The sequence below is a fragment of the Leopardus geoffroyi genome, chromosome D1 (assembly GCF_018350155.1).
Source record: "Leopardus geoffroyi isolate Oge1 chromosome D1, O.geoffroyi_Oge1_pat1.0, whole genome shotgun sequence".
Lineage (NCBI taxonomy): Eukaryota > Metazoa > Chordata > Mammalia > Carnivora > Felidae > Leopardus > Leopardus geoffroyi.
Genome location: NC_059329.1, coordinates 107207853 through 107220292, shown reverse-complemented (window position 1 = coordinate 107220292; position 12440 = coordinate 107207853). Strand labels below are relative to the sequence as shown.

Here is a 12440-nt window from a genome sequence, read left to right as displayed (position 1 = left end):
GTTGTTCCATTTACTGAGTCCTGAATGCTGATAGACACTGAACTAAATACTTCTATGCATATTAAATGAAATCGTTACAAACCTCACTTATGATTTAAAAAAAAAAAAAAAATGAAAACCTGAAGCTTGTGTCAAGAATCAGTATTCAAATTCACACTTTTCCTGGAAGTCTGTGCCTTTCTTTTTATATAATTCTATCCACCAGATTACCTATCTTATATGCTAGTTACCTAAAAATTTACTAGTCAAGTTTATGTTTTAAAACTTCATCAGACCAGTAAAATAAGATCTTGTCCCTTACCTTTTAACCCTTCTCTCCCTAGCAGCATACTGAGTGGGTGAGAAGTGGAAAAACAGGTGCAAAGAGAGCAAAAGGGCACACTAGAGTAGGTTTTCAAATTTGTGTCAAGCCTGTGCCAGATACTGTTGGGGGCAGAGGGAATAGGAAGAGAGGTGCTTTGGACCGTACATGAGACTTCAGTTGTGATTTATTATTGAGGGAAAATAAGCCAAATAAATCTCACTGTTTGAATTTTCTAACCTCCATTAAAATATTATTCCAACAAGTTATTTATTTTAGTGACAGCTTTCCTTCAACACCAGCAGAATACAAGCTATATTTTTACACAGAGAAACAAGGTTCGGTTATTAAGGCATCTTTCAATACATAAGGAAAAGTAGTATTTGAAACTTTATCTAAAACTCATATAATGAAAATTAGAAATCCATCAGCTCTTTCAAACATCTTTCTCTCTAACGTTAAAATTAAATATTCTTTTCATTACTTAGCTTTCCTGTTTGCCTATAAAGGTAGGCTCCTCGAAAAGGGTTTCTATTCTTTCTCGTGACCACAATTCCTGATGATAACTCGTATCATTTCAGTAGAAATGCTAAACTAAGCCAACTAATGCCCTCTCTCCTATCAGAATTCCAGGGATAAGCAGACCAATTTTTTCCCCAAAATTTATTCCATTTTTCCCTTACATTTTTTCTATTACTGTATCACTGAAGAGAAGTAGTGAAAGTGGGCCTCCTTGCCTCTCCCAAAGCAATTCTGATTTCATGATTAAGGGTTTCTTGAAAACAAACTTTTAATTTTAGAATACAGAAAAGGCCCAAAGGTAGTAGAGTATTGCTTTATATCCAGCACTCACTTTCTCCCATTGTTAACAAGTTATGTTAATATGGTGGTACATTTGTTACAATTAATGAACACTGATACATTTCATTAATTTTTCCCTAAAGCCCTTTTTCTGTTCCAAAATCCCATCCAGGATACCATATCACATTTTGTCATCAAGTCTCCTTAGTCTCTTTTAGACTATGGCAATTTCTCAGACTTTCCTTGCTTTTGATGGTCTTGACAGTTTTGAGGGAGCATTTGTCAGATACTTTACAGAATGTCCCTCAATTTGGGTTTGTCTTATGTTTAGATGTTCTTCTCATGGTTAGACTGGAGTTTTGGGTTTTGGGGAAGACTACAACTTAGATGAAGGGTCCTCCTTCTAACATATCAAGGGTATATACTATCTCAATATGACTTATCACTGAAGATGTTAACCTTGATCCCTTGGTTGAGGGAGTTTGCCAGGTTTCTCCAGGTAGTACTTCTCCCCCATCCTTCCATACTGTACTCTCCGGAAGCCAAGTCACTAAGCACTTCCTACTTTAAGTCTTTTATTAGAACACTAAAAGAGTTGGGTTTCTTTGTACATTTATGGAATAAATGTATATATAATCCAAGAGAAGAACAATCAGAACTCTTGTTGCAGAAGAAACATAATTAGAAAGTCTAACAGAAACTAAATGGACTGTGTTAATAGGAAATTGGCTACAAATATTTTAATGACCCAATTTCTAAAACAGCACTACATTTACTTTTAGAAATGTCTTACCCTTCTCCAAATAGTATTCAAGATCAATGTAGTGAATCAAAATCTCATATTTTTTTTAGGAATGAGATGGAAATTAGACTTATTTTAAAATATTTAAAAACCCTGACACATCAGACTAGCCTACCACTGAGTCCTTATTCGAAATGGAGTCTAACACACCAAAATGTGGCATTCAGGTGGTTACAAAACAGAGACTTTTCTGGATTAAAACCATTAGTGAAAAATACCTCAAGTCCAGACGTAAAGAAGCCAATCTTAAACACAAGATATATTTATTACAGATACAGTTTTATGGGCTTACATAAAAACCCTCTTCTTAGCACCTATGTCAATGTATCAATTTCCACAGGAATAAGTTTTTTGCAAAACTCCTAATTTGATTTTCAAAAACCAAACATTCCTCATCTGTGGTTTATGAACAATTTCACAGCAGTTCATGAACTCTGTGAAAGCTTATGCACTACTTTATTTATATGCCTGTTTTTCTGGGAATAAAATGTCTCCAACCATTCATTTTATAAATATTTATTAAACACCTATTATAAACCAAGGACTAGTTTTAGCTGCTTAACAAAAATGATTAGTTGCTCATCCAAAAATATCTGAGGGCCTGCTTTGCACCAGGTCCTGCTCAGATATTAGAAATAGAGCAGTGAATGGGGCACCTGGGTGGCTCAGTCAGTTAAGTGTCCGACTTCAGCTCAGGTCATGATCTCATGGCCCGTGAGTTCAAGCCCTGTGTCAGGCTCTGGGCTAACAGCTTGGAGCCTGGACCCGGCTTCGGATTCTGTGTCTCCCTCTCTCTCTGACCCTCCCCCCATTCATGCTCTCTCTCTGTCTCAAAAATAAATAAACGTTAAGAAAAAAAAAAAAAAAGAAATAGAGCAGTGAAGAGGTGCCTGGGTGGCTCAGTCGGTTAAGCATCTGACTCTTGATTTTGGCTCAGGTCATGATCTCATGGTTCGTGAGATTGAGCCCTGCATCAGGCACTGTGCTGACAGCACAGAGCCTGCTTGGGATTCTCTCTCTCCCTCTGCCCCTCCCTCCTCTCTTTCTCTCAAAAAATTAAATAAATAAATAAATAAATAAATATTAAAAAAAAAAAAGCAGTGAAGAAAACAGCAAAAATCTCTACTCTGATGGAACTTGCATCTAGTGTGGAAGACAGACAATAAACAAAGTAAGTCAGATCATATACTATATAAATATAGTAAGATTGTGACAGATATGACAGATGGTAAGAAATATAAAGCAGTGGAGCCCTATAAGGTGTTTTTTCTTGTTCGATTTAGATAAGGTGGTCAAAGACCTAAAGAAAGTGAGGGACTGAAAAGCTGTGAAGATATATGGGGGCAGAGCACCCTAGGCAGAGTGAACAGCAAATAACACTCTGAGGTAGAGGAGTGTTCCTGGTGTGAACAGTAAGGAAGCCACTGTGGCTGAAGCTGGGTGAGCAAGGGGGAGGGTGAGACCGGCATTGACTCTTGAGTGTGATCAGAAGCTACTGGAGCATTTGCCCATGAGTGACATGATCCGACTTACGTTTTTCACAGGCTTACACCATCTGCTGTATGGAATACAGACTGAAAAGAGGCAAGGGATAAAGTATGAAGACCAGTTAGGAGGCAAATGCAATAATCCAGCTGAGCTATGACAGCAGCCTGGGCCAGGGTAACAACGGAGGTCGAGAAAAATGGTTAGACACTGGATACGTTCTGAGCATAGAATCAATAGGATTTGCTGATGTTATATGAAGGAAGGAGTCAAGGATGACTTCAAGTTTCTTGATTTGGGCAAAATATGGACAGAATGACTGTTTACTCAGATGCACAAGACTGTGAAAAGATCAGGAGTTCAAGTTTAGGCACAGTAAGTATGAGATGCCCATAGACATGAAGACTGATGATAAAGATTTGGAAGTCACCAATTTATAGATGGTATTGCAAACCACAAGATGGCTCTCATAAATGAGACCAGAGCACAGAGAAAAGTTCTGAGAAGTAAGTCCTGGAACACTCTAAATTTTAGACGTTGGGGAGACAAAAAAAAAAATTAGCAATATGAAATCCCAATAATAAGGAAATCCACAGAGTCAGAAAAATTAGTGGTTGCCAAGGAATGAAGGGAGAAACGGAGAGTGACTGCTACAGGTACAGGGTTTCTTTTGGGGGTGATGAAAATGTTCTGGAATTAGTGGTAATAGTTGCATAACCTTGGGTATACACATATATATATAAACATTTTAATATGGTGCTTTTTATGTTATGTGAATTGTATCTCAAAAAAAAAAAAAGGAGAGGTGAAGGAGGAGGAGAAGAACTAGCAAAAGACACAAAGGAGGAGCAGCCAGTGATAGAGCATGTGGTGTCGTGGAAGACTAAAGGAAAAGTATTATTTCAAAGAGGAAGCAAGTGATCAATTTTACCAGAAGCTGCTGATAGGGCATTTAAGATGAGGACTAAGAAGTGGCTATTGGATTTAAAATGTGCAAAATAACTAGTGAGCACAACAGAAGTTTCTATAGAAAAGCAGAGCAGTACGGCACATGGCTTAGGAAGCATGGGATCAAAAATTAAATTTTTTTAAAATTTATTTATTTAAATTTGTTAGTTTAACATACAGTCAGAAATTAAACTTTTTAAGTTCAACCAATAACTGAAGTGAAGAGGGTGACTGAAAGATTTTTATCACAGGTTGTTTCAAATTTTAAAGAGAGGCAGTATGTGTATTCAAAAGAGAACTAAATTGGACCCTCAATGATCCCTTAGTTTTATTCTACCCTCAACTTTACAGCAACAAACGTTTAGGCATGTCACTTAATCTCCCTAAGCCTGATTCCTCATCTGTAAAATGACGCTTATATCACTATCTATGTCATAGATAGACATAACACAAGTCTTTCTCTTATTGAATATAGCTTCCAGAGATGTAGATATCTGTTTTACCTGCCTATCTCCCAAAGAGCTTTACTATATGCTCAAACATTTGTTAAGTTAATGTACGGGCACAACTTACACTACAAAGCAATACACAAAGATAAGATATAAAAATCAAATATTTCTATCTCCTATATAAAAGACACTGCATTGCTGAAATGCTTTCAGGCAACAGGACAAAAGGGCATCTGTATCAGTTTTGCTAAAAAAGTTTTCCAGGATACCCTTCAATATCCTTAAGGGCAAGGTGCCAATGAGGAACGTGTCAGAAAGCTCCAACCGCCTCTCCTGGTTAGGTTATGATGATATGCTTACAGGGAGAAATAAAACAGCTGATTGGAGAAAACAGGTAAGTATGTTTCTTCGAAATTAAAAAAGAAAATCATAAGAGAAGGCTACCTTCTGACACACCCTTTCCTAATAAAACAAACACCAATCTGATACAGTATTTAAAGGGATTCTCTCTGAAACTGCACTATCACAGAGTAAAAATGTCTTACGTACGTCACAAGAATGCAGTAAAAGACTTCAATGACGCAATCACAAGCAATACTGATTATAGCTAAACTTACGTGGCATATACAATTTTTCAAAACATCTGTAGCATACTCAATGGCCAAAAATAATTCTAGAATTAACAGCTGTAATAAATAAACTGAGTAAAAAGTCAAGTCAGTTTCCTGGGCAGCTTCTGAATAAGATAATTACATAAACATAGTATCAACTTGATAATTTTTATCTAAAAAGCTTTACTATTAAATTAATATATTTTTCACAAGCCTATAAAGTTTTGGAGGCAGTTATAAAATTCATCATTAACAGTAAAGCTGAACATAAACTATTAAGTACATACAACAAATATGTGTAATTATTCATTTATTTGGAGCCTTTATAATTCCACTTGGAATTACAAAAACGGTTAAGTTCTAGGATTACTGCTAAAGGGAAGTGCTTTTCTATAGAACAAACAGCCTCAAGAAAACTGGAAACCTTAACTCTCCCTAAACTTCAATGACATGTCACCAACTCCCTCACTACTAAACTTCATTAACAAGTGCTTGAAACACACACAGGATTAAAGAGGTAAGTGAGCCCCTCCCCCCAAATAAAATAAAATAAACCAGTGAGTCCTAGATCAGGATGAGTATATAATTTCCTTACCACAAAATACAATAAAAGCAATAGTATTCATCTGATTTTGTTTTTAGGCCATCTCAAATTATAAAAATGTAAAAACACTGATGTACTTACCAGCAATTTCATAAACAATCATCTAGAAATTTCAATTTAGGGTTAAGGTATGCTTGTCACACATGAGAGACTAGATTAGAGTGGTTAAACTATTTGTGAATGTGACTCTAAAAGAAAACAGTATTAAAAGAAACATTTTATTTCTGGGGAATAAAAACCATCCAAGTCAATAGGCAAATGTAAACCATACTGACATGACCATTCTTGCTGTCTCCTGTACTCTTTCTTACTTTCACTGACAGTGTATTGTAACACACTTATGGTCAGAATGCTGCAGAAAATACTTAAGCATATATTTTTAAGCTTTATTTAAGTAATCTCTACACTTCACATAGGGCTCAAGAGTCGCATGCTCTTCTGAATGAGCCAGCCAGGTGCCCCGATACTTAACCATACTGATGTCATGCCAAGCTATCTACAAAACACCTTGGCTACCCCTCACCTTCCTTTTAACAGACTGGCTGAGTCAAAGGGCTGGTAGCTTAGAAGACATTAATGTGAAGGGTCAAAAGCTGCAACACCCACTTTTATAAAGAGGAAAGTGGTGTAAGATCTTCCTTCATTGTGAGGAAGATTATGATTTCTCACTTGAAATTCAACTGATATTTTTTATCTATGTGCAAACAGTTTGTAACCTGCAAATAAATGTATCAAATATTAGGTACTCTTATTCAGTGAAAGTGAGGATTTAAGGGCACAAAGCAAATTTGCCTAGGTCATATTGCTGAGGCTCAGGATATGCACAAGGTCATACAACCATTAAAAGACAGAATCAGGGGCGCCTGGGTGGCGCAGTCGGTTAAGCGTCCGACTTCAGCCAGGTCACGATCTCACGGTCCGTGAATTCGAGTCCCGCGTCAGGCTCTGGGCTGATGGCTCAGAGCCTGGAGCCTGTTTCCGATTCTGTGTCTCCCTCTCTCTCTGCCCCTCCCCCGTTCATGCTCGGTCTCTCTCTGTCCCAAAAATAAATAAACGTTGAAAAAAAAAAAAATTTAAAAGACAGAATCAGGCTTGAAATCTATATGCCTTTGGAGCTCAAATCTGCATGTTTATCACCATGTCATACTGCCACTGATAATGTGACATGAATATAATACAGTTAATGTCAGTGTTAAACAGGTAGATTCCTTCCTAAGGGTTAAGATGGAAAATACAAATTACATACTTATATTTGATTGACATAATAGAATAAACTGTGAAAGTGATGCCATAAAAAGTACACAGGACAACTAAGCTTCACGAGTGAGAAAAGAAGGATTTAAAGCAAAAACTTTTTTTTAACTGTCCAAGCTGTTTTTGCTTTGAGTTAATTTCCATGAACAGATACAAGAAATGCAGCTTTATTCTGGCATCATGATATTCAAAGCAATAATAAAGGGCAGTCTCTGTCAGGTTGTAGGATTTTAAACACTATTAAACGCTTTAAAAAGACAGTAAACCTTCAAAGTTCAGACACGGTATCTATACTTGGTGTCTAATAAAGGCAATCCCCCTTCTGAAAAAACACTAAATATTTAAGTCTCTTTTACCTTGACCTCAAACTTCTGCCTTTGAGATCTTTGATTTTCTTCAAAGGCAGAAAATCGGGATGCCAATTCTGGCCCTTGACCACCTTCTCCCAGCATACTCTGCTGGCCGCACTAGCACCTGGGCACTAGACCAGAGAGTGTCATCACTCATTCTCTACCTTTAGGTAGTAACTAATATTTCTAAAAGCTGTTACTAGACAGGTCAGTTGAGACAAAACTTTTTCCTGCAGGACACCAAGCGACCACCCTTTCCACATTTTGAAAGTCTCTTAAACCAAGAGGAGCTTGGTGAAAGAATGTGAAAGCTGAAGGCTGACATCAATCAACACTTGTAGACTTTTTAAACAATCGAGGTAGATTTTTAAATGTCCATTTTAAATAGGTTAAATTGTGGAATAACAAACTTCACCTTATTTTCGTAGTGCAGAAGCCTAGGACATTTCCTTTGAGATATGGAGAAAACATTCTACAAGGGGGAAGAGCTTCTCCAATGGAATGATTAACATTACAGTATCTTAAGCTCAACTTTTCAAGTAGTGACCCGACCAATGAGGCCCACCAAAACTGTATGAATGCTTTTTAGATAATATTAATACCCATCTACAACAAATGAGAACTTAAGTAAGACAGAGTATCTATTTTGCAGGTGAATCAAGAATTCAAAATCACGAAGAATCAAAAGGTCTATACAAAAGGGCCAACAACCAAACAGTAAGCAATGACAAGTGATTAAATCCAAAACACCAAGTTGCTAAGTTATAGGGAAGCTGTTGTTCATCTGGACCTTTGCCCAGAACACAAAAATTTGGAGGAGAAACGCTGGCCGTTTAAAGGGAACAAGGGTTCTAAATTTGCTGCCTCATTCCTTTATCTGGACAGCTAATCTTGACCTTGCAGAAGCTTCCTCTGATATTGTTTCTATCAAAATGGCCATAACCACACTGGAAAATCCAACAGGGTCCCAAAGCTCTTATGTGGAAATCCAGTGTTCAAAAAACTAGAGAAAAGGGGCACCTGCCTGGCTCAGTTGGTGGAGCATCCAACTCTTGATCTTGGGGTCGTGAGTTCAAGCCCCACTTTGGGTGTAGAGATTAAACAAAACAGAACATCTAGAGAATATTTAAAGCCAAGATCAGAAATCCCACGTTCTTTAGAACAATCAACCCAAGATTCTGGCAATGGAGACAACGGAGTATTTTAAACCCGCTCAAAATCCTTTAAGGTAACTAAATGCAGAGCAAAATTGTCTGTACTTTCCCCGGGTTATGGCCCCCTTCCTTTGACGAAAAGGTTTTTTTTTTTCTTTTCTTTTTTTCAAAGACTGAGTTCCTCTAAGAACCACCACCTGCTCATGGTGCATTTTTTTTTTTGCCCTCAAGAAGGCATCTGCACTGCAGATCTCTGCACGAGGGGAGCTTGCCAGCCAGCTCCCACCAGCAGGCAAACGCGTATACAATGGAAACTAAAAGCGGCCTGCAGCTTGCCTCCTAGTCTTTCACAGAGAGACAGAAGAAGGGGGTTCAACCAGCTCCTGCTTTGTCTAATTTTTCTCCCCCTCCCCCCTTTCTGCGCTAAACACTCCCCTTTGTTACACTGCGATCAATAATGGCCCATAGAGAGCATGAAATCAAAATGTGTTGATGGCTTGGCATGACTCTATTATCTTCTAGAATATAAGCAATTGATTGCTTGTCCCCACCCCCACGCCGCGCCAGTGAAGAGCGGGCTGTGTTGCAGATGCAGCCACGGATCCATCTTGGACCATCAGCTGCTCCCTCCCAAATCTTCCCGGAGCTATTCTCATCACGCCTCCTCTCACCTCGGAGCCTCAGAAAAGCGAGCATTTAGGGAGTCTAACCACAACAAAAATTACAGGCGCAGGAAAAGAGCATAGAAAACGGCTACCATGTTTCCATCAAACGTCCTGATCCTCCCCCACGGGAAACCAAAAAAATATTTCTATATTTCTGGAAGACTACCACGAATTTCCGACTATGTCAACACCTGTCTGTAAACCCGCACTGCAACCTTTGCACCATCATCTCTTCAAAACCCTAGCCAGCTCGCTCTCCTGCAACCAACCTGCCCCAATCCTCTCAATCTCTCTAATCCTCCACTAAATCACCCCGGTTCAGCCGACGGCTCCCCCGAAATGGTGTTTCTCCCCCACCTGCTGTGCCTCGGCGTTAACGCCCACTCCCCAGAATATCTCCCCGCCCCCAACCTGTTTGCCTCACACCCCGTTATTTCCTCACCGCCCGCACCACCTTACTCTCCCCTCCCCCTTAGCCCATTTTCCACCCGCTCGTAACCGGGGGCTGAAGCCTCCGGTAGGCGAGGGTCCTTTGCCTTCCCTGACACTCCAATGTCCCCCCCCCAACCCCCCAAGGGCGGGGTTCCCCGGAGCGCCTCACCCGCACAGGAGGAGCCGCAGCTCTTCGCCCCCAGGGCGGGGCAGGCTCCAGGGCTCCCGCCGCCGGGCGCCGAAGGCTCGGCCCCGGAGGACGACGACGAGACGGACGGAGACTGAGTGGCCGCCGACGGCTCCGCCATGGCCGCGCGAGCAAGGGCAGGAGAGGGGTGAAGAGAGATGTGGGGCGGGAGAGAGGGAGGGGAAAGAAAATAATCGGGCAGCTGGCTCTCGGAAGTCCCTTCGCTCCTCCTGCTCCGAGGACAGACTCCGACAGACTGACTGACTCAGCCGAGCGCAGCGAGAGGGCGGGAGGGCGAGCGCGAGCGCGCAGGCGCACAAAAGGCCCCCGGGCGGGCGGCGGTCGGGTCTAGGCGCCCAGCGACGCAGAGCGCAAGCGCAAGAACTGTCCCTCCGCGCTCCTGCAGGGAAGGAGGGGCAAAACTGGCTTCACCAAGCGCGGGCGCAAGAGGCCGGGGTGGGCCGCGCCCCTCCGGGAACGAGACGCAGGGGGCGTGGCCAAAGGCCAAGCCCCGCCCACCACTGCGGCCGAAGTGGGAGGGGGCCCCGCAGGTTAGTATTTCTTCATAACTCCTTATGTGAATGTGTCGGGGTCGCCGGATTATGTGCTTTAACAATAGAAGTTTCTTTTGCTTCCATTAGCTGGAGAATGTCTTTCCCATAAATTCCAGAGCGGATGTCTTTTGTCTAATGCGTTCCTGCCTGTGACGCCAATGAAAAGTGAAAACCGGAATGTGGATATAGGCCCACTGTGCAAGGTGCTTTATTAATTTTTCTGGATGTGTCGTAATCTCTGAGGCAGAGATGGCACGGTCTCCCATTTGGTAGGTGGAGCAAGATGCTATACAGAATGAAAAACTATTACTCATTCTAGTCACATTCCAATGCAGCCAACAGAACCTGCTTCATATTCTTACCTTGTTTCTGTTCCCAAAGAGGGGTCCACCTTGGGTCTTAAGGTTGTCCTTTCCTCCAAATAGGCTATCAAGTAAAGAAGACATATTTTGAAGAAAAAATAGCTGAGCTAATGAGAAGAAGAGCCCGGAGATAACATCCTGGCTGCGGTTATGGGGGGATGGTAAAATGAGGTATTGAGAATATGCCACAAAATACATACAATTGAATTTTATCCATAGCCTAAATGGAGTCCTTAGTAGAAAATTTATTTGAAACCAGATATCTAGCTTATACTGGATTTTGTTCGTTTTTGTTTGTTTTGTTTTGTTTTGGTCTCCTCTTTGGTTGGATTGTGAAATTCAAAGCCTTCTCCATACACATGATCAAAATACTTGAAATGTGCATGATTCTTTTAAAAAGGGGAATGTAAACTGGAAATGGCAAAAATCAAAACTGTAGGCCTTGTGATTGCTAAAGCAGCAATCGATGACCTGAAGGGCAATTGCAAGATCAGCAGATCCTGTAGAGATGCAGCCTCATGAAGGGGGAGGTGGTATGCCAGGCAGCAACAGAAAGGGCAAGTGATCTGATCATTGGAAATCTTCTAGAACAGGAAGTAGACTACATCTGCCCTTGACACTTTTTAAGGTCAGGTAAAGCCCAGATAGGAAAAAAACTGGCCATTGCAAATGTTCTGGAAAAAAAGGCACAGAAGATATTTCCCAAAATAATACGTGGCAAATATCTTCCTCTGACACTTACGGCATCAGTTGATAATGCAGCAATCTGTCCTTTAGATGACAAAGGGAAATAGAAACCAATCTGATAACCAAGCCAGTTATCTACCCATTCTGATAAATGCATAAATTTTAAAAATGTATGCTATTAGATGCTGGATAAGAAAATGAATGAGGCTGGTCCTTAGCCCTGACAGCGATTGCTAGGCTCTTAAGGAAAGGAAAGGAAACCTGTTTTCATGGTAACTAGAAGTAGAGAAAAGAAGCTAAAAATAAAGGTACGGATGTCTTGGTGGTCCTTTCATACTCTTAAGATTTCTTCCGTAAGAGACCTTTGTGCTAGGTCCAATTCCTGAAACTGTTTTTCTTTCCTGCTCCCTCTTGCTGTATCAGTAAACTTCCCTGAGACTGACTCTTGCGTGAGATGTTATTTGTATCTATGATTTGTTCCACAAATGTTTACTGATCACCTGCTGAGAGAATGACACCATCCTGGGGAATGTGGAGGAATCAAAAAAATATGTTTGTCCTGTCTTCAATGAGCTTACAAGCTAGTTGGGGCTCGAAAATACTCGCATAAAAATAAAAATTAAATGGCAACCAAAACAACCCCAAACAACACAGAACTGTAGTGTTCTGATGAGATGGCAACTCAGTTGTATGAATTTAAAGGGAGAGGGAATCATTATGGAGCTGGTAGTGGCTTGGGAGGTTTTATGAAGAACAAAGTCAGAGTTTGGAATGGTAAGGAGGTCATTAAAAGC

General features: G+C 40.6%; 2 protein-coding genes across 5 annotated transcripts in view; one reads left to right on the top strand and one right to left on the bottom strand.

The window, feature by feature from the left end:
* The window catches only part of RTN3 (reticulon 3), a 59749-nt gene extending 49287 nt beyond the window's left edge, over window positions 1-10462 (bottom strand). The window contains exon 1 of one of the 4 annotated variants that reach the window (XM_045485673.1): window positions 10026-10462. In XM_045485673.1, the coding sequence (XP_045341629.1) occupies window positions 10026-10164 (139 nt within the window). In that variant the 5' untranslated portion in view covers window positions 10165-10462. The remainder of the gene's footprint in view (window positions 1-10025) is intronic. The other 3 variants (XM_045485668.1, XM_045485670.1, XM_045485671.1) reach the window with 3 other exon arrangements.
* The window catches only part of ATL3 (atlastin GTPase 3), a 56239-nt gene continuing 54211 nt past the window's right edge, over window positions 10413-12440 (top strand). Inside the window, exon 1 of the mRNA XM_045485677.1 lies at window positions 10413-10594. The gene's annotated coding sequence lies outside the window, so the exon portion shown is untranslated. The remainder of the gene's footprint in view (window positions 10595-12440) is intronic.